The sequence below is a fragment of the Ixodes scapularis genome, unplaced genomic scaffold, assembly GCF_016920785.2.
Source record: "Ixodes scapularis isolate PalLabHiFi unplaced genomic scaffold, ASM1692078v2 PGA_scaffold4__175_contigs__length_147842914, whole genome shotgun sequence".
NCBI lineage: Eukaryota > Metazoa > Arthropoda > Arachnida > Ixodida > Ixodidae > Ixodes > Ixodes scapularis.
In genome coordinates, this window is record NW_024609879.1 from 39,361,232 (window position 1) to 39,383,945 (window position 22,714).

The following is a 22,714-nucleotide window of genomic DNA, read 5'->3' on the forward strand; positions in this document are numbered from 1 at the left end:
GCGCAGTTTGGTTTGCTTAGTATATGTACTCTTGATTTTTATTTTTTTTTTGTGCGCTATTGTTAGCCGAGTTTTTGTGAAGAGTTAGTTTAAATATTCACGGGTGAATCTTCTTAAGTGAAGGGCAGTGTCACAAAATCCGGCTATGTTACGTTATTCATGTCACAAAATCCGACTGTGTACGTTATCCATTCTCCCGGGCCAGACGCGTCCTTCCAAGAAATTCGCGGGGAGTGAGGTCTGGGACCCAGCTCCCCCGAAAACGAAGCGATGCTCCCTTTGGGGGAGGATGAAGGGACGAGCGGGCCAGCGCCCTGGGGTTTCTTTTTGTTTTGTTTTCCACGCCTGCGTGCTGGAATGCGGGGGCCCGTCCAGGGGGACTCTTTGGGGCAAAGGCGAGCAGTGTGAGCGGGAAACTCGGAAGCAACAGGCGGGGAATCGAAGCGCCGAGTCCGTGGAGCTCAACGGTAGCGGGCCAGGTCCGGACTGGGGAAGACTTCGACGACGAAGTGTGTACGTGTGATTGTGTGGCCGCTTCAAGCCGCCCAACCCACCGTGGTACCACCGGGACCATTCCTTCCCCCTTCGGACAGCGCCTCGCAAGACCGGCACTCCCGGACACTGTGAGACGAGATTTCCCCTCCACTCGCACTTTCCTTTTTATAGTAATTAAGGAAGCGGTATTTCTGTACTTGGTTTTTATTCTCACGGGTGTCCGATTGTATTATTTGATAACATTTAAGCTCCGAAGTTATTTTTTTTTCCATGTTCGGGGAAGCTCCCGCGTAAGAGATGGTTACTGCATTGTATTGAGCGGTAGACTTTGGGTTTTGCCTAATTCGTTGTGCGTTGAGTGATTTATCTTCGCCGCCCGTGCACCGGCCGGGTGAAGTGCGTTCGAGTCCTGTTGTTTTCGCAGCTCGGCACTTGTTTACCTTTATTGTGTTTTCTTTTGTTTTGTTTGTAGTATTAAATTCGTTTCGTTGCAAAACTGTGGTCTCCCCTTCATTGGCAAGACTCCACCGAGGCGTGGACCTATCGCCTGGTCGGCAGTCCTTTGTGTTTAAACAGAGAATATCAGCAAACCTTTGACAGTCAGACAGCTGGTGTCACGTTTCATGTTTCTGTGCAATCAAGAGAACCCTTTCACACGCTCATTTATTCAAACAAAACTGTCACCACATTTGCCGTCTTTTCTTGTATCATCTTATGGCAGTGAACAGGCGTCACTTGTTGGCTTTCAAATTGAGGTTGTGGAAATGGTGGACTTTATGTCTGCCTATTTTTCTTTGGAGGTAAACAGAACGAAGCTTGCTCGCGATTTGTTGATAATTATTTTTCCAACGTCACTGTATCGAAGCATCACTTATCAAGGTGATGAAGATGTCGATACGCGCGTTAGACGTATGCGTGTTCCACGTTCTCTAAAGACGTTCTTTTACAAACTACATACCATTACTTTGTACGTAAAAGCGTGGTTTAAAGAAAGAGGTGTAGATGTGTCATGGTGAACTGACTGTCCTTCATTCAAACAACCAGAAACCATCGCTCGTGTATTCATTTTTTTGCTGATACGCCATTTTTTTTTCATATGACGTTCTCTAGCGCACGTTGAAAAAGCAATTGAGCATTTCCCCTTCAGGGATTCATTTCTTGAACGTGACCAACGTTGACTGTGTCGCATACATTTTTTTTTGTCTGCTGAGACTTTGTGGCATATGGCGATCGTGCATGGCAGTCGGGCATTCCGACGTCAATGCGAAAGTAGTGCGTTTTTATTTTTAATTTCTTCAGCCTGATTCAGCAAGTGGAAAGTGTTTTTTTCCACCTGCGAGTCCAAGCCCGAGTGGCTCGGCACCTGTAAAGTGCGCGCTTTTTAATATGCCCTGTAATGTTCTTGCGGCGCATTTCGAATGTTATGTGACTTTTGCTACTCACCTTTGCAATAAAGGGGAAAAAATATGAAAGACCTTTACAAGTTCCTGTAATGCCGAATTAGAGCGCGACTCGTGAGGAGGAGGAAGGAAGGTTACGAAGGACGAGGAGGGGCATATCCTCTTCTCCGTACACTACTCCCCTGCTTCTCTGCCATCTATCGCTGAAGTTTCGAAAAACATTCTCGCTCTTGAGGAGGAGGAGGGGAGGGTACGGAGGAGAAGGTATGCCGCCTCCTCATCCTCCATACCCTCTCCTCCTCTCCTCTTTTCCCTTTCGTCCTCCCGTCCTCCTTCCCTCCTAATGTGCTCCTCCACCTCCCATCCTTCCCTCCTCCGCCTCTCTTAAGGTATTTCGACTTTGCGGTATACCGAGCCACACAATCTGAAAAAAGATGCCTATATATCGTGGTATTCTCACTCACCGCTTGTCCGGAGAAAGGAAGCATAGTTCTCACATCTGGAAGCTACACTCTGTCTAACTTCTGCCGGAGCTTGGAAACAGGACAACAGGAGCAAGGCGGGAGAACGAGACAGTGTTAGAGCCAACACTTTGAGGAAGCACGTGATTCTCTCGCTGCCATCTTACTTCTTCTCGGCTTTGTCGAAGACTGTTAGGCGTTTTTGTTTTCCGCAGCATTAGTCTTGACCGTGCTCTCCCGAGATGACACAGCAGAGCAGCGAGTGTACGTCCCTCGGTACCAGATAGATATTTTCCTACATGACTGGTACCAAGTTCTTTGTCTTGCACGAAATATTTGGTGAGTGATGTAGGCGAGAGATACAGGGCGCCCACAAGCAAGTGGTTGTCGACCTTGGCAGCACACAAGTTACCAACTTCGTCTAACCTGCCACAGAGGTCGATGGGTACAGCACAGACACGCACAAAAGGAAGATGGCCACTTGGCTAACGAGTACACCACGTTTTCTTACGTGCCTCCCTGAGATTAATAAATGCTGATAGCACTTGCCTGCACCACGGGTAGCTGGCATCTCCCCTCCTCCTATCCCCCTCCACCTCTACTTCTCCTCAACTCCTCCTCCTCCTCCATCCTCCACCTCCCTCCTCCTCCCTCTCCCTCCTTCTCTCTCCTCCTCCCCTCCTCCTCATACTTCTCCCCTCCTACTTCTCCTCCCTTCTTCCTCCTCCACTCCTCCTCTTCTTTTCCTCCCCTCCTCCTCCCTTCCTCCTCCTTTGTGAACCAAGTGATCCAAGTGACGTCACTCGTGACGCTCTAAACGTCTCACGTGACATGACGTGCGACGTCATTATGGGAACCAACCCATAATGCAACGCGCGGTTACGCCGACGGCGACGGCGGCGCTGCTCAAGCCGGAAATGGGTGCCTAATGGTGTACAGTCGAGTCCACTTATAACGATATCCAAGTGCCAAGAAAATACCGTTGTTATAACTGATAATTGCTATAAGCGGGTTGAGAAAAAAAAAGACAAAAGAGAGATCAAAACATTTTATTTGCAGGCAAGTAAGGTAGTGCAAGTGCAACTACTTGTTTGCAGAAAAGCCATAGTCTGTCAGCTTTGATTGCTTCACGCGAAGCTGGCGCACATATTTTTCTAGAGCATCTAGGTGCTCCTCGTAGCTTAGCGGGAGTTCCTTCGCGAAAACAAAGTCCCGGAGGGACTGTATCATCCGCTGGGCCTCCTGCGATGACAGTACCTGGGTAGGCTCCTCAACTGCGTCGTCGGAGTCGTCGGTCTCGCCGCTGTCCGTAGCACGCACACACGCGACGATCGCCTCATCACTGAGGCACTCGGACGTTTTCGCAATTCGCGACTCCAGCGACCTATAGGGGGCGCCACCACCAAGCAAACATGGCGGCTGAGTCTAGGTCGCGTCGGCTCGGCCGGGCCGCCTGAACGGGTGGCGCATTCGGTTTAACAAATTTTCTTTTGTTTAATGCCCAATTTTATAGGCATTTGAACTGAGATGGTTAAATGTAGCCGGTGAACATAAACTTGCCGAGCATAGTTTTGTTTTGCCGGTGTTTTTTTGTTCTTTTCATGTCAAACTTTCGTTCCGGTGACTTCGCTCAAAACCGAAACTGTGGGCTCCGGAGAAACGGTAATAGACTCTAATTAATTTTGATCATCTAAGGAAAGCGGAGATGGCTACAGAATTGTTCCATCGAGAGTAATTTTAGCTAACTCGCATGCCTCCACCATGCGACTTATCTGTCCTAGAAATGGAGCTTTTGTGCTCATCCGCGTTTAAGAAACAGCTCCAGTCGTCTGCTCGGTTAAGAACAAAGGCTGCAGGAAAATTACGAAAATTAAGCACGCGCTTCTTGAGCCAAGGAACATGTTAACCCGCTGGCGCTTCACTAAGCAGCTGATACTCGTATTTCAATGCAGGTTTTAGTAGCAATCGAGAAGTCATTTTGACAAGCGGGTCATGTATTATATTACGTACTATGTTACACTAAAGCGATATTAGTATATTCTTCGGGCTGAAATATGAACTTAGTTGACTAGCTATCAGGTGACCTGCAGAATAAAAGTATATTTGACAGACAGGGAGATACTATGCTTAAACTTAGCCAAATGGTTCTAGCCGGTAGCACGGAGACGAATGCGTACAAACTGAGGAGAGTCTTCATCGGAGATTCACCCAGAACCTCTCTGCATTGAACTTGACTTCAAATCCTGAACGGATAAAATGAGTATTTTTTGTGGCCGGTCAACCTGAGCAATGTAGACGTATATGGCTGCTGGCTTCGACGGGGGTATAATATAAATATTGGCGGCGCGATAGATCCTAATGCTGTGGCAGCTTCTAACTTTGCGAGACGCGTCCCCCCACCTTTTGAAAGCAGATAATTTCCCTCATTAATCATAGGCAGCGAGCAGGTTTTCCTGAATCAAGTAATCGCGAAATTAGCCCAACTCCTTCAGTGCGGTCCAGAGGCTTTTTCGGCGAAAAGCAGCCAAGATGAATAGCCAACGCGCCGGCCGGCGTGGGTGGCTCAAACTTGAAGCTAATCGAGCACAACCAAACTCAAGAAAAGCAGCTATGGAACCTTCCCATTCACTTGACTGCAACATTGGTGTTCACTCCAGTGAATCACCTCGTCTCTCGTCTATAGTCCACTGTTCTACATCCTTATAAAGAGACCACTTATCAGTTACCAAGTCGTCGTCACTTTGAATGTGATTCAAGACAGGCAAGAAATTATAACGTTTTTCCGTGATTCCTCCCCATCCAAGAAATCGAGAGCACGCGACCGTGTGTTGTGGAGTAGACGGGCTTTCAAACGCGTGATGGAAGGAAGCAATCGATCTGAGGCTTCACCACACACACTAATGAACACTCAGACAAACTTAAGAAATTTTCGAACCTTCGTCAAAATTACATTGTTCGCCACCGCGCCGACAACACGTGTCCGCGAAAGCCACCAGAGACGCAGAGACGCGCGGAGCGACCTGGACCGGCTGGTTCCCGGTTTTCCCGCTTGGCGGCGTCCGTTTTGCTGGAGTCGCGAATATCGTCTGCATGAAGGAAGTCGTCCAGACCTGATCTTGCGTAGAATGCACCGCAGGCAGATCGGCCATGACGCCCCGTCTGCAGTGAAACGTAAAACAAAGTCGGAGAAAGATAGTCGAAGCAGCGAGCACACAACCGGCGAGTGAGCGAACGAGTTGCACCAGTGGCGCGACCGGGCGTGCGGACGAGGCCAAAGCGGAGGCGGCGGCGGCTCCGGGAGGGGAGTTCGGAAGGAAAGCTGCTCCTCCTCTCGCTTCCTTCCTAGTAAGCGGCGCAGTCAACTTGTTTTCTAAGGGGTGGAAGGGATGCGTGGCGCGGGGCGCAGCATGCCGCAGAGAGCCGGCGGCGGCTGGCATTTTCGGTGCGCGCTGTAACCGGAATCAATCGCTATATCCGATATTGCAGCCCTGGAGCATCGTAATAAGCGGTTTATTTTACCATTAAAAGCATATGAAAGTGGACGGTGCCATCGTTGTTCATTGTTATAACCGATATATTGTTATAAACGGTATCGTTATAAGTGGACTCGACTGTATTCGCACGAGAGATCTTTATCCCCGGAGAAAGCCGAGTACGTCATAAAGCTGAGAGAAGGAAACGGCACGAGAAGGAGGAGGCAGTGCCGAAAATCTAAGCGAGCATTCGCACGACGCAGTCGCATATAGTTGAGTCGCCGGAGTTTTTCTTTTCGCAAACCTGTTGGCGACTTTGGGGGGCTCATTCAACAAAAGGCAGGGAAAAAATACTAAACAAAACACATCCCACACTTCAAGCCTGCTGGCGACTTTCGGGGGCTCGTCGAACAAAAAGGCAGCAAAAAATAACAAAGAAAAGGCACCCCACACTTCGAAGCTATTGATCATTATCCCTCCCCAAAAGCAGGGGGACAAAAGAGGGTGCCCGGTTGCTCCGACGGATACCGACGGAACGGCGGATATACTGTTGACCTGTCGCAGATTCTCCTCGGGTCCCCGCGAGCACACCGCGAGCCCGGGGGATCAGCTAACATCCGTAACGTGGAGCACGTGACCTCAAAACTCGATGACGTTTACTCTTCTCGGCAAGAAAATCTGTCCTGCGAATACACCATTAAGGCGCATTCACACTGAGCAAAAGAAATGAGAGTCGCTATCAAGCGGCTCTGGTGCAGCGTCAGACTTGGCTACTGCGTAACGGAGGGGCACAGCTGGGCACGCGGCGGCGCCCATGGGTCTGCCGCGGCTATGACGTCACTTATCTGGTATATGCAGACCGGCGAGGCGCGCGCGGCGGTAGAGCGTGCAGTGGCGGAGCACGCGGGGGCGGCGGCTCCGGCGCGCCAGCTGTGCGCCGTGTGACGTCACTGCTCCTCGCGCATGCGCAGCACGGCTATCCAGGGGCCACGCGAAACTGCTCAACCTCGGCCAGTGTAGCTCACGCTCCAAAAACGCGCGTTGCGGTCCACGTCGACGCCGGCGCCGTAGAAGACGAAGCAGTCACACAGGGCCACCCGACGGTGGTGTCTTCTCGGGGAACCTCGCGTTTGTCGAGAGAACACGGATTTTTTTTTTTTTTTCGTCTGCTTCGTACGATTCTTGTTGTCTTGCCTTCGCGATCGCATATGCGGTAAGATACAACCGTCTTTACTGTATGGACAACTGCAATGATTATATATACGTGTACACTCCGGTTATATGCAGCATTGACGAAAGGCACGGACTCGAGCAGGCAGCTTCAGAAGGTGCTCTTTTGCCGCTTTTTTGTGCAAACAAACCACTGTGCTACGCCGGCGCGTTTGTCCCTTTAACACTGCACGCAGCTTGTGCGAGAGTGTTTTCGATGGAGAACTGTTGTATTCCGTAGTGGTGGGTGGACGCAAAGGCTACACAACACATTAGGAGTAAGCGTTCCCGTACAGTCGGAGGTCGGAACACGCCCCGAACTTCGGTTGCAGCTTTCGCGAAAACGATGAAGAGTAGTTTTACGGCGTCGTACACGCACATAAAACACTGCTCACAGTCAGTTGTTCCACTCGGCTTGCTTCTTTGCACTCTGAAATACTTCCAGCCACGTTTGGCGAGTGCACGAATCCCTCGACCCCTCTGCCTTTTCGCCTTCATTGTGAGTCGAAAATAAGAACAGCGAAAACATCTGCTAACCGGAAAAGGGCTACACGTCACGTCCGGGCGCTCGCTGATTGGGCCAAGCGCGCGCATCGAGGGAAAAATTGGGTTCCGAGGCGTCCTCTCCCTGCGTTGCCCTCTTTGGCGCGCGAATTTTTTTCAATACAAAAATAAGCACAAAAAAAATCACCCCAGGACGCGCGTCTTTCCGCTGTGTGAACGCTCCTTAAGAAGTGCGCTCTAAAGAAACATTTCTCATGTTCTTCCTGCCAGAGAGCATAAGTGCGGTGGACATGGCCTCTACTCTGTTTCAACTTACGTCTGTGCGCAGCGGATGCTTTTGAGTCATCGGAGCCAATCCAAGGCATTGTGAGCGTCACGTGACTTTGCAGAAGGGACACGGTGACGTGCGAAAAGCGTATCACGGGCTGCGTCCACGCAGCGGGATTGACTGGGATAGCTCGTAGCGTCCGCTGCGTCCGGACGTAAGGTGAAACCAAGTATAGTCAGTAGCGAGTCTGGACGTGAAGGGTGGTGGAATCGAATCCCGCCTGAAATTCTTAATTTTTTTTCTTTTTTAGGGCAAATCAGTTATTTACAAAATGAAATCATTTTAGACAAACGGCGACCTTCAATTTACATTAAATGACATGCTATTCAAACACTTTCATTAGACGCGTGACGTCACGTGTCACGTGAGCGTTGTGGGATGATTGAATTTACCGCGCGAGGTCATGTGGCTGTGACGTCATGACCCTATCGATATCGACCAATCAGAATTTTCTCGTCACGCCACCGACATTGGCTTTTCTGCGATACGAGCTCCTCAACGCTATCACGTTAAGGTGAAGGCCAAACACAAGTGCACGTCAAGGCGAATGTAACACTAGCTTCCCAAGCCGGTATTTCGCGAAGTTTCGAGTTCAAGCAAGCTTATGCCCAAACGTGATTTATGCAATGATTATAAGAATCTTGATGCTATTTATGTGTAATGAGGAATATAATTACATCTCTATAAATTTCATTTTGCTGTAAGACATCGTGCATCGAATTCTTTTGAAGAATTCCGTTGATCATGTTTCTCTTTCTGCTCATTTCGCTTATTTGACTTCACATCTATAATGTAAGCACAAAGTCCTTTTTGGCATATCCCGTGAGCCGGTGTTTTACACTAACAAACAGCAAAAGAAAAAAGTTTTCACAGGCTTAGCAGTTGGCGTATTGTTGAGTATCGTTCTCCAATATCAGTCTCAAGCAGTTATGTGAACTTCAGAGCGAAAGCTATACAGAACACAGGGATCATGGTTTCAATCTCCACCTTCCACGTTTCGATCTGGATGAGCACTGTACCGACGTGCGGTAGTGTATACCTACTGTGTGATACACGTTAAAGACCCCAGCCTAGCTGTTGTACTGCACTGGCTGTATTTCTCATCTACACCTTAGAGACAATTCGCCTGTTGAGGAGACTAAGTTCTAGGCTTGTGGGAACCAAGGCTGAAAAACGAGGGAGAGCTAGGGCAGGTGACAGGCGGTCGGCGGAGTAGTCACAAGCTGGCGCGGGAAAGGGCGTGCTAAGCGAGGCTGCAGCTGGGCAGGAACGACGGAACCAGGCTGCCTGGCCTGGCCCATAGCCACGGTGTAAGATACACTCTTTAGGTGAGGACACGGCGGGACTGAATGCGCTGCGCGAGGAATCAGATAGCGTTCCTTCGACGGGCATCCGAAAGGCTGCATCAATCCGCGGCCACTGTGCCCATGCTGACAGTGTCGCCGGCGGCCAAACAGCGAAACTGTGTGAGAGCGAAAAAGTGAAAGCCGTTTACAACTCCCTGTAACGCGGAATTGGAGCGCAGCTCTTGAGGAGGAGGAGTGAAAGGTACTGAGGGGAGGGTAGACCCCTCCTCCTTCTCCTCCTCCTCCCCTCATTCTTTAATATGCTCCGGGGGGGGGGGGGGGGTCACGTGACCTGGGGGGGGGGGTGTCACGGGACTTCGGGGAGGGGGTCACGTGACCTCGGGGAGGCGTGACCTGGGGGTCACGTGACCTTAGGTGTCACATGGGGGTCACCTCAAGGTCACGTGACCCCTAAGGTGACCCCCACGTGACCTCGAGGGGTCACGTGACCTCGGGGGGTCACGTGACCTCAGAAGGGTCACGTGACCTGGGGGGTAACGTGGGGGTCACCTTGGGGTCACGTGACCTTGAGATGACCTTGGGAGGGGTCACGTGACCTCGGGGGTCACGTGACCTTGGGGAGGAGACCACGTGACCTCGGGGGTCACGTGACCTCAAAGGGGTCACGTGACCTCAGAGGGGTCAGGTGACTTGGGGGTCGTGACCTTCAAAGGGTCACGTGGGGACATCTTGGGGTCACGTGACCTTGACATGACCTTGGGAGGGGTCACGTGACCTCGAGGGGTCACGTGACCTTGGGGGTCACGTGATCCCAAGATGACCCCACGTGACCCCCAAGGTCACGTGACCTTGGGGTCACGTGACCTTGAGATGACCTTGGGATGACCTTGGTTACGCCTATGGCGACGCCGACGCCGCTCAAGCCGGGAATGGGCCCCTAAGAGCTGCGCTCTAAAAAATTATCTCGTTACCATGACAATCCGTACACCGTGGTCTTTCTGCACGTGCGACAAACTCGCTAGAGCTCTGTGAGTGTGGAGCAGGAGGCGGCACGAGCCGTCTTGTGCACTGGTGCCTGCCTTCTGTACCGTGCCCATAGGGAGCCTTCATACACTTTCGCTACGTCTGTTCCTACGTGCCCACGGGTCGACGAGTCATCTGCCGGCGCCGCTTGAAGCCATAGTGAGAGAGAGAAAGAGAGAGTGTGAAATGCGAACTTTATCGGCACGTCCCGAGGAGCGCGCTGTCCCCACCTGAAGAGTATTATCTTATACCGTGCCCATGGCGAACCCCGGAGCAGTCCACCAGCGAGGTTTCGAGACGGACCGGTAGAAACGGCGAGCCCTGGCCATACCGACCTGGGATATGACGATCCCGGGGCGGTTCCGCAGCGAGACTCAGGCTTTGATAGCCCTGGACAGCCAGCCTACGCAGCGCTGGCATGAGAAAGACGATCCGCAGGCCTGGACACGGACTCCAACTGCGAGCTTTGATCAACGGGCGACAACGTGGGTCGGCGGGTCCGGACTGCCGGTTCTTGACGACGGGCAAGTGGTAGGTACAATAAACCCATTCGCTGTCTTCTCGTTGTGTTATGTCACTCCCTGGGTGACGGGCGAAACGCATACCGATCGGGCGGCGATTATTAATCAAGCGACCTCCATAAAGAAACCCACAGTATGTACAAACGTGCGCACACCAAAAGTTTTTGTGAACTTCACACGGCCAAATTTATTGATGATAAAAATATATTTAATTGCAGGCAGAATTTGTACGACATGAATGGAGGGCCGATTACCTTAAATATCTACATTATACGTAAATGCACCTGCAAATTATCTGAGAGGGGCCCTTCAAATCTTAAACGACATTTTTTACGCTCAATCAACGTGATTTGAAAGTTCCTTATATAACTATGTGTTCCTGACACCATATATAACTTATCAAACACAGATAAATCTGTTATGGCCTCTTATATGTGCTGAAGACCAATTTGATGTGTCTTTGGGCTATTGGCGTCTCTAGGGTTCGACCTTCCCCCTACAACCCCCGCTCTCGTGGCCCACTGCAACACCCCTCCCCCCCCCCCCTTTCCTCCCCCCTTTTTTTCTCTGCCCAGCTGCACCATCCTGAGCTCTGCAACCGGAGCGGTCTGCCTCCAACCCCCCGTCCCCCTTGTGGCGCCACTGCTTTGGGCTGAACAAAAGAACAAAGTACACAGAGGCGAGTGGTCGAACAATGTCGAATACGAACGGAGACCGTCAGAAAGTTACCAATAAAGCAGATGCCATGTCGAGTCGAGCAAAGCGGAAAAAACGTTTTTATGGCAAGAAAATACAACGTTATCTTGGTAACAAATTTGGCGAAGCATACGGAAGGACGAGAAAACACGGCATATCTATTTAATCGTTTCGCACGCAATAAAACAGGAAGTGCGCTAGCGTTATCACTCAGATTCTTCAGAACCTTGGTCCGGCAACAAGTTCACTAACGCAATTCAAAGGGATAATGACGTCCCTTTGAACTGCACCCTCCAGAGCCCGGAGGCACGAGCGACATCGACGGCCCTCGTACGAATTAACTCTAACGTCACAGGTAGCGATATGGCGCGCAGATTCCGAATGAAATTTGCCACCTTGGTTTTCAATTCGGAGTACACCGCAGTCCTTCCACGAAATGAAGTTTTCTTCGCCTCGCGGCACGCTGCCAGTTTTTGTCTCTGACCTCAACAGTTCCGATACACCGAACTCTCGCTGCGCTGCAAGATTCCCGCGAATATCTGCAGAGGCGATTGCCTTCTTCTTGAAGGCCACGATGAATTGTCTTCTGCTTCCGCTCACTATCACACCGGGAGCGACGACGGTAGATGTAACAAAGCAAGGTGCACAAGTGAAAGTGAATCCTCACAAGTAGACGAGCGCTACACTCTAAAAAAAAGTCTGTGCGTCTACTTTCACGCACAAAACTCGGAGAGCATATCAGCGCAACTTACGGAGGCAGCTGAGCGAATGACGATGCCAAAACATCTGTTTAGACCAAAACACGTAGACTGAGTTGTGATATTAAGCAATGCAAGCGTGACGTTTTTCATTGCTTAATGTCACAACTCAGACTTCGTTTTTTGGTCTAAACATATGTTTCGGCATCGTCATTCGCTGAGCTGCCTCCGTAAGTTGCGCTGATTGGCTCTCCGAGTGTTGTGCGGGAAAGTAGACGCACAGACTTTTTTTAGAGCGTAGGCGATTGCCCAGAAAAACAAGATGGCGGCTTCAGCCATCCTAGTGTTGCGAGATTATTTTTGTTTTTCCTCTGACGACCATTATGTAAGACGAAAAAAACTTCTTTAAGTCCATTTTCAAAAAAAAAAAAAAATTGACCTATATTTTTGTTTTAACGGTACTTTGTTCTATTTAACTAAAAATCATTAATTAGCAAGGTTGATGCTTATTTGAAAATTTAATTGACCGGCTTTTGTCAAGAACAAACCTCAACAGCCGAGATATGCCAGTTTAATCTGTATAAGAAAAATGTTCATTTGAGTACGCGCTAGCCACCTCAGTGGCTCCGAGGCGAGAGCGTCGGCCTACGGTTCCCCATGTGGCGGGTTTGAATCCCGGCCGAGGTGCCCGCAATCTGGCGGAGGCTTATTGCGGAGAAGACGCCGTGTAACCAAGCTTTCGGTTGCACGTCAAAAGATCCCCAGGTGGTCCAAATTAATCCTCAGTCCTCCGCTGGGGCGTGCCAGATGCGCGCCGTTGGTTTGGCACGTAAAACCCCAAATTTGACTTTTTTTTAGTACGCGCTATATAGGCCAGATTCAATTTGAGTACGAAGGTGCAAATAAAGTAGAGTGAGCAATTTTAACCACTCCTTTCTCCATGATACTTCGCCTGCACTCTTAAAAAAAGAAGTCCAAAGGGAGTCGCTGCTTTCATGACTCTTTTCCCTGCCTCTATGACTCTCTTTGACACTTCACGATTCTCTTAGAGAGTCAATGATTTGTGTGACTCTGTTTTGACTCTTCCCCTTCTCAACGGGAGTCACAGGTCAGCAGCATTTGCGCTACCGAAAAAAACAGTATGAATGCTGCGTCGCGGCGTCCAGCCGGCAACCCAAGCCCCGCCGTTTCCCTATGCACCTCTAGAAAAGGAGTGCCATACCATTTAGTTCAAAGCTTCGTCGACAACATTTTTTTTTCAATAATCGTGCAAAAAAAAAAAAAAAATTAAAATGCAAAGGAAAAGAAAATATGTACGAAGTTGCGTCGACATCTTTTTTTTCTGACGAATAATTGTAAAAAAAAAACAAAAAAAAACAAAAAACACGTATGTTTATTTTTTGCATGGAACCTCGGTTCACTCCGTATGAAGCGGGCACCTTTCCACATAGGTACACCTGCGAGTACTCGTTTAGAGAATTCGTTTTATACGAGATTCATCAAGTTTCGCGTCGTGCATATTATTGGAAACCGAATCCTGCGTCTGCATTTTACATATTTCTAGAACTGTCGTGGGGTGCGTCTCTGGAAGTGAGTGAAGGTGCAGCAGCTTATTTAAGAATATACTCCGTTTTATACATAGCATAGAACGCAGTCAAAGCTAGAGCACCGGTTTGCATCGCCGACCGTGTCTACGTTCACCCCATAAAATAGAGCGTCCTCTGCAAAAACACTTTTAAAAAAGTTGGAAAATGTGCCTCCTTGGAGCTAGCAACTGATAGTGGCGTTATGATTTCGATGGAGCACAACTTCTTTCAATAAAAAGGAAAAGATAATGTAAACTACTTTAAATTGTTTTCGTTTAAGTCCGTGCGGAAGCCGCTGCGGGTTTTCAGGTTGTGTGCCACTGGCTGGTTTTGAGAAGATGGCGTTTTACGCAGGAAGCTCAAGTACCTCTCCTGCTCGGATATTTTCGAAGATTTGTTGTGCGTAGACCTTGAAAAAGTGCAAGCAGGTGATCGCCAACGTGTCCGCGAGTACAAGAACGCGTTTCCCGGAGAAGTCGGTCGTGAAGTCCAGAAGACGGTCAGTAACAACACCGGAGTGTGCGCCAGTACTGTCGCGAAGTACAAGGCGCAGTGTCTATCTGGCAAGGTGGCGTCCTCGAAGCCAACACCTCGCCATGCAGAAGTTTCGAGCACGGAGACCGTCAAGCATGCCGAATTCACACACAACGCCATTCGCCTGAAGGTACGTTGCAAGTACCATGACAGGGGGATTCCTAGCCTTGACAGCTATTTCAAAATAAACTGTTCAGGCCACAACTATTGTCGTTTAACGTCCCATTATAAATTTTAGGACAAGGCTGCTATCACTGAGATGCCTCATTCCATGCTGCACGAAAGAAAATACAACTCGGTGCTGGAGGCAAATAACACTTGCAAAGCGGCAGAGCAGATGGTAGAAATGTGGCCTCTCGGCGACTTATAAATAAAAAGCAAGAAGAAAAAAGGAATTAAAATATGCAGTTCGGCAATGCCCACAATCTTGCAAAACAAATATGTCTAAAAAAGAAACAAAAAAACTGCGCGTCTAGTGGGTTCGAACCACTGCCGCCGAGACGTCGGTATCGCCAGAGCAGCGCTACCACTCGTTCACGAAACGCGCGGAGGAACACATTTTTTTTTCTTTATTTTCATGCGCACCGTTTCAGTACATCTGACAGCTTTGCACGCTATGTATGAAAAGGAGTATAAGTGCCCATTTTGAGAACCACACCACCAAACTGCGAGTCGAAGCAACGCCGATGGCTCACGTCTCGCAGCGCCGCCTGTTGAATAACCATTCGAAGAGTTTGCACACTGTGAACGTAAGAGCGTTCACACCGAAGATTTCTCTTTACAACGCCTACACACACACACAGAGCTCACAATTGAAGGGGAGCCACTGAGGTTTTAAGAGCCACTGATCGTAGTAATCGCATTCCAAAGACGCCGCGTTGTCGTAGATTGTTTTTCACCAGCTAGGTGCTGTAGGCATGAGGCCAAGGTCAAGGCTGGGTGATTCATCGTCGGAAACGTAAAGGAATCAAGCAAACTACGTGAGGCTCGCGGACGCGGTTCGTGGGAGCCGACGACGTCCAAGCCAGGATCCGAGCAGCCCTAGTAGCAGCCTTGCTTCTGAGAAGACTGGATATTCTTTCCGGCGGGCACCCAATACTTCGCATGCTTGCGGCTGATGTGGATTGCAGGAGGTGGCTAACAGGACGACCAATGCACAGAAAATAGGTTGAGCACGAGACTTGGACGTAGTTCAACTACTCTACTCAAACTACTGTAGTTTAACTACTTTTCCGAGTAACTTGGTAACTTTCAATTACAACTTTATTTGGGTAATTAGTAGTTTAATTTAACTACGTTTTTAAGGTAACTTCTACTCAAATTACTAACTACTTTTGAAATTTAATCCTTTTTTTTTTCATAACAGAAGTTTGAGCGCAGAAATAAATAAGACGCTGGCAGATTAAGTGGTATTCCCGAACAAGAAGCCCCCTCACATTCCGTTCCCACGCACTTATTCTCGGCAGCTGTAGAAACTGCATCACAGGCGTCCTGGGGCCAAGGTGGCGACGAGCAGCCAAAACATAACACCGGCGCGCACGAACGCCGGCAGAGATTCTTAACAAACCTTGGTCGGGTATTGACCTAATCCGGTAATCCACGCAGGCGCCGCACCTCCAGCTGCAACAGTGAAAGACGGGGACACTCCGAGGGTTGTTGTTGTTTTCATGTTGTGTACCTTTAGTGAGTTCCGACTTAAGTGGTAGGCTCCACGGTGGGCGCCACTAGAATGTCCTCGCAGCTGGGCGCCTGTCCTCATGGTCGCCTCGTCGTCAGCGCATGCTCCCTTCCGAAGCCGGACTCCCCCGCGCACAAACGCAGACACGGATAATCCGTTCATGGGAGCACGTTCCCGCTTCCCGCTTGTTCACGTAATCCTTCACGTCCGTCCGACCTTCCACGCCAGGGAGACCTCCTCTTTGTTGAAAAGGTTGTACTTGTCACCCTTGGGAGATCCTTTTGTTGGACCTAACGTCAGCGGCGAAAAGCATTTTTTTTTTCTCAGTGGCGTAGCATTAACATTGCAACGAGACGCGTAGTCATTCGGATGATCCCATCATCGTGGCGCGAGACTTGATCTCTTGACGGTCAGGTGCACTCGCTCGGCCAACTCTCCGGACGTCGTGAGAATAAAGAGGGGCCGGTCATAACAGTCTCAACTTGCCGAATAAAAAAAAGAAGGATGAGGAGAGTTTTGTTATAAAGGACCCTCTAGCCGAGGCAAGCCTCACATGTTTCGTCATGGACACCAAAGATGCCGACACTCGCTTACCCAAGCCTGCACAGCCTGCTTCTGATATTGAACGCTGCCTTTGCATACAGCGCCACGGTGGAACGCCTGTTTAGCTTGACTGAGGACGTCATTAGAAGGAAAAGGAGAAAACCCTCCGATAATAACTTTGAAAGACAATTAATTGCTTCTGCGAGCGAATAAACTATTTTGAAAGTCATAAAATGACTGCATTTATTTGAGTCTCGCAGGGTTTTTCACTGATCAAAACTGCTGTTGCTTTTGCTGCCACAAAAATATAAAAAAGTAACTTCGAAAGTAACTTAAAAGTAACTCGCTACTTTTTCGCAGTAGTTAGTACTTTACTCAATTACTATTACAAATGCGTAATTTCTACTCTACTCCAACTACTTTTGGCGTCAATACTCAGTAACTTAACTTAACTACCTTTTTTGAGTAATATGTACATGTCTGAGCACGACACAGCACGCACAGAGAACGATTATCGCCGCCATGTTGAAATAAAACCAAGCTGAGGCAGGCCAAGCTACAGTTTAGTACACAACGAAGCTGAGATAGGCGAAGGTTCAGTTTAGTACACAACCAACATACGTCATTACAAAGAATTAGATAAATGTTAAAACAAGTTTTTTTTTACGTTCAAAAGTTCTAATGTATGTCGACTAAAACAGGAAAATTCACGTTGCGTCAAATGAGTTTCTTCGTAACCACGGTCGTCGGAACCAGCGAACGCCGCCGCATCGCCATCGCCACCGTAACCAAAATCAAAAACAAAGCAAGCTGTAAGCTTTTGCGCGGTTTCAGGCCTTTAGGCTTTCAAAAACACATCCAAGAACGTTCTTCGAAAAACAAAAAGTGTCCCAGGTGCTGGCGTGCCCATGGAACCAGCTGTGGGTTTGAGTCTACTTGGCGAGTACTCGCCTATTCGTTTGACTTTGCAGTTCTTTCTTTTCGGAGCGTTTGTTAAGTGTCCTCGTGTGTGTGTGTGCAGGAAGCGTGAAGGCGAACGTGTAGGGCTCCTTGTCGCACACGTGCTTTGCGCATGGAAAGACCTTCGAGCTTTTCCTAAGTAAGTCCCGCAACCGACCTGTCACTGAGCGAGCAGTCAGATTGCGGGAACGCACACAGACGCGAAGGTCCCACCGAAGCCGGAGGGGGGGACGGGACTTCGTAAGTGTATTGGGAGCTTTATCTCGTGGATCGGTGGACAAGACGAGTTCTCCAAATCGGGTGTCGCCTTGGTACCACCCAACTAGGCGGTGTGTTTCGCGGACCCCATGACTGCTAAAGGTGCCCATTACGTGCTGGCGCTCGTATTTGCACCCTGTTTGTTTTTACTGCGGGTGTTCGAATTCAGGTTCAATTCTCTGCATTGATGATGTTGCTTGAGAAAGAGTATAAAGAGTTCTTTTTTGACTAGGGCACGAACTTTTTATACAAAATGCTGTATATGTTGCACTTATTTGCTAGCCCTCTGGCTGTAGTTTATTGTGAAGGTTCTGTGAAAAAAAAAGCGCATTGAGTAGTTACAATATATATATATATATATATACAGTCATGTCTCGTTAATATGGACGCCTCCGTTCCCCAGAAAAATCGTCCATAATGTGAATCGTCCATAATAACGAATCAAGGTCAAAAACACAAACATTAGGTAATAATTGTTAAAAAAAAAGCATTGTTTATTTCGCAAAGAACGAGGAGATATGAGTTTGCACTGACGCTTTCGATCCCACTTTAGTGTCCAAAAAGCGCAACACTTCGGCCACTTGAAGTGCACGTTCTCCGTCCCCCTCCTGCTCAAGGTAGGCGATTGCTGTCTCCAAGCCACGGCGAGCTTCACATCGAGTAACGGTTGGTCTCTCTTCTTCATCGTCTGTTTCTGTCGGCGCAAAGTTTTCGACAAGTTGATGACCCTGTTGAGCGGATTCACCGACAAGCTCCATGATCTGCTCGTCGCTCATAGGCTCCCAGCTGTTAGTCTCTTCGTCTATATCCAAGAATGCCGATGCCTCTTCATCTGGGTTTTTCTCCCCGAGTTGTCGAAGAGCTTCACGAAGGGCCGCGAGCGGAAGTTCATCCATCGGATCCTCCACCTCCATAGCAGAGCTGTTAACAAGAATACCTGCGTGACGCCAGCAGTTCACAATGGTTTGAGGCCTCACCGCGTCCCACGCCCTCTTCAGCTTTTGAAGGCACCACCTCAAGTCAACAGTTTGCGGTTCGTTGTCTTCCGCGCAAGCGATGTAGTGCCGCACAAGTTCACCTCTGTAGTGTGCCTTAACCGCGCGAATAATTCCTGCGTCCAAGGGCTGTATTTTGGCAGTCATGTTGGGTGGAAAGAACTTCAAGGTAAGGTTTTCATAGTCCGCACGAACAGAATGGCATGATGCGTTATCAACCAACAAAACAGCCCTCCTCTTCTCAGCCTCCAAGAAGCGGTCGAATTTCGCCAAGAAGATTTGAAACATCTTTCCTGTCATCCATGCTTTCTTGTTGCAATTGTAAGAGCAATACATGTTCGGGTCAAATGTCTTGCCAAAACATCGTGGTCGCTCCGCTTTTGCCACGACAATGGGCTTCCACTTGTGGGTGCCGCTTGCGTTGCACAAAAATCCCACCGTGATTCTCTCTTTGCTTCGCTTGTTTCCAGCCACAGGTTCGGATGCCAGAGTCGAAGATGGGCCCAACTTGTAAAAAAAGCCAGTCTCGTCGAAGTTGTAAATATCATCTGGAGAATACTGAGCAAGAAATTCCGCAAGCTGTTTCCGAGCACTGGCAACGGCGGCTGTATCCACACTTCCACTCTCTCCATGAATACGGTGGCTTGAAATTCCATGCCTTCTCTTAAACCTGCTTAGCCAACCCCTTGAGTAGTTCAGGTCATGAATGTCTGCATAAAGACGTGAAGATTGCAGACATTAAAATAAAACCACTGAAGAGAGAACAGTTATTTTAACGTAGATGCGTAATTGCACAAGAACGAGCAACTAGAAAAATCATTAGAAGAAACAACATTTTTGGGGAGGAATGCGTAACATTTTGAGAAAACATTTTCAAACTCAGTGCTTAAAAAGATACGCTCAGAACTGACTTACCCATCGTTGTGCCGAACTCCTTCGCCTTTTCTTGCAGCATCTCGTCGCTGACGGCGGCCCCTCTGGAGCGCATTTCCGCAAACCAGATGTTGGCGGCCTCCTCCAACTTCTCAAACTTTGGGGGTCGCTGCCGGCAGGAACTGGAGCTGGCTGTGGGAACGCTCATCCATTTCTTTGATTCTTTTAGAATTGCGTGGACTGTCGATTTTCCGAGATCAACGCCAAGGTTTTTTCCACTCCACTTTTCACGTACTGAACAGACGCTGAAGGCGTTTCAATTTTGAATTTGCATATCTCCTTTTTCAGCTGAGCAGAAAGCTCTGTCCATTTACGCTTAACACCTGTCATCGTCTCCACCTCCGAGATGACCGGAGAAGCGTCCAGCCTTGCCTCTTGCCTCTTATGCACAACGAATGTGATTCATCACGTATGCTAACCCGGAAGGAGATGGCATACGTTTAAGCTTGAAAGACAAGAAACAAAAAAAAAAAAAAAAAAAAAAAAAAAAAACGACCACCTTCAGGCGCGCAGCTCTTATCTCAAGGGCGGAGGACAATAGTGAATTCCGGGTACAAACTGTGACCTCTACGATTCACTAACCTTTTCTTCTGTCGGGTATGTGGACTCGCCTTCAAAGTAACCAGGCGGGGAACAAAAAGGCAATGGTGAATTCCGAGTAGTACACACTGGGGTCACTAATATTTTTTTTTCTTGGACACGTGTCCATATTAACGAGACAAAAATGCCTGTATTTCCCCGTTTCCTCCCCAAAATAGCCGTCCATAGTCCGGACTGCGGGTTTCTGTATTAACGGGACAGAATTGCATGGCGGGAGACCGGTCACCGAAAATTTCGTCCATATTGCGGGCTGTCCCGATTAACGGGGTCCATATTAACGAGACATGACTGTATATATATATATATATAAACGAATATGTGCAGATGAATGAACCGTAATAATTAATACAATGAATTAAAGAATCCAAGTTATATATATATATATATATATATATATATATATATATATATATATATATATATATATATATATCGGGCATGGTGGCGGGGGGCCGAAGGCGTGGGTATAGACTCCGGCCGAAACATCGAAGAACATCGAAAAATCGTCCGTTGTTGCTGTTTTCACTAAGGGTTCTTTTCTTATAGATATATATATATATATATATATCAGGGTGTCGAACCGGAACCGAACCGGTATTTTTTTCGGAACTGAACCCGAACCGTTATATTGTTATCGCGATGAACCCGAACCGGAACTGAACCGGAAAAAAAATAACGGTTACCGGCTAATGTCAAAACGGTTCGGCCACGCGCTGTTGACAATGAATGTGCTATCAATGCCATTTGTTTTCTAAGTGCCGTCAACTGACACCCACCTCGCTTACATATTTTTCTTCTCCACTCAGTCTTAGGAATATAAACGCTGCATCCATGAATCTTGACAGAGGAACCAGTATTGCGCTGGTCGCGGGTTGCACGGAAGAAAAAGAATTGGAAGGATGTGCAAAAACAAAAATCGCGTCACGGGTGTTTATTTTTCTACAATCTCGTAAATCCTAAATGCTGCTGTGTGCTCATTTCATAACACGTTTCTAGAACGCGCGAGTTCTTGAAGCTCGCTTCCATCGGAATGAGAAAAGAAAAGGCTGTTGAGTTTGATAATAATGCATCCGGTTTCGTATAGGCACTTAGAAGCTAACATATTTGTGAGACAGCGAACTCTTCTATTTTAATATTTGTCCTATTACGTCCTTCTGGCGTTGCGTTCGGTGAAGTGTTTTTCATATTCCGTATCTTGTTTAATGAAAACTTCTTTAAGGGTCTAATTTGAGTTACTGAATGCTAGTTCAAATGAAGAAACCTGTATTTTCTCCCCACTGTTCCTTCAATTGCTTACACGCCGAGGTGGAGGGATAGTTAGTGAGTTCTACTTGTAAGTGGGTTTGTAAGGAGGTCGCGGATTTTACAGCTACTGCGTCGGACCCAATTAGATGAAGTCCAAATGCGTAAACGTCGGTGAGGTAACCTTTGAGTGCACATAAAGAAACCATTCCTAGTAGAAATCCCCGAGCCTTACAATACGATGTATCCCGTTTCGTATGTGCTGATTTCAGATGTTTTATTTGTAATTTATTTTGATGTTGCAATTTGTCATTTATAATTTCCGAACCGGTTCGCGAATCGGTTCAGCGCCCCGAACCGGTTCGTGAACCGGTTCGCGGATCGAATTAATCGAACCGGAACTGAACCGGAACAAAATAAATTTACCTGAACCTGAACCGTAACCGAACCCGTATTTTTTTCGGTTCGACACACTGATATATATATATAATATATATATATATATAATGTACAGTCGAGTACCGTCCGACGGCACTTTTGCAGAACGTTCACGTGCCGTGCAATGGCACTCCACTCGCGTCTTCAAGTGCCGTCCGAATGTCTAATGTAAAGCGAATTGTCAAAACGAGTTTTTCGAAGTTGACGCGTGGAAAGTGTAGCGTAGCTCGCCTCATAGGCAGCGGGCCCGGGTTCGATCGACAGTGTGGGCTTACTTTTTTAAATCTATTCTCGAACATTTTGTTTCGTCGAGGCATTTGGCGATAGTTGCGACATTGCTTTTTTACCATTAACACTGGAAAAAAAAAGGATGTTGTCGACGAAACTTTGCTTAAAAGGCCCTGCAACAACTTTTTGACTGGTTTTTAATTTGCACCGAACTTGAGCGCACTGAACGTAGTAACTTAAAGAAACTTTTGTTTTCTCAAATTTCGCTTTATTTCAAAAGTTATAGGCAATTTAGAATTGCAAAACAAGCGAAAAATAACCTCCTTCATGACGTCGTAGGTCCTGGCTTGAGTGGCCGTGAACTAGAGGAGGAGTAGTGAGCTCATCGAGCGCTCACGGCTGCTGCACTCCGTGTCGACGGCTCGAGAGGGCGCCACTAAAGCACATGTTCGATAGGCTGTATGAAGCGGGAGGCCAGGGCGGCTCGCATTGCATTTGCTGCGCGATTAGGGACTAATTTGGCATAACACTTCATTGGCCGCAAACTACAGCAAACACGGTGTAAGGATCAGTTCAGAACGGGAGCCACTTCGCGCTGCCATAC

The 22,714-nt window shown here is 48.2% G+C and overlaps 1 protein-coding gene across 1 annotated transcript; it reads right to left on the reverse strand.

The window, feature by feature from the left end:
* Positions 1 to 1,063: 1,063 nt before the first annotated feature.
* Positions 1,064 to 19,807, reverse strand: LOC121837748 (tigger transposable element-derived protein 6-like; the record flags this gene model as incomplete). Its single annotated transcript, XM_042293546.1, has 3 exons — positions 1,064 to 1,124; positions 18,893 to 19,185; positions 19,751 to 19,807. Coding segments are annotated over 3 exons (411 nt in total), but the record flags the coding sequence as incomplete, so codon positions are not given.
* Between the last annotated feature and the right edge of the window lie 2,907 nt (positions 19,808 to 22,714).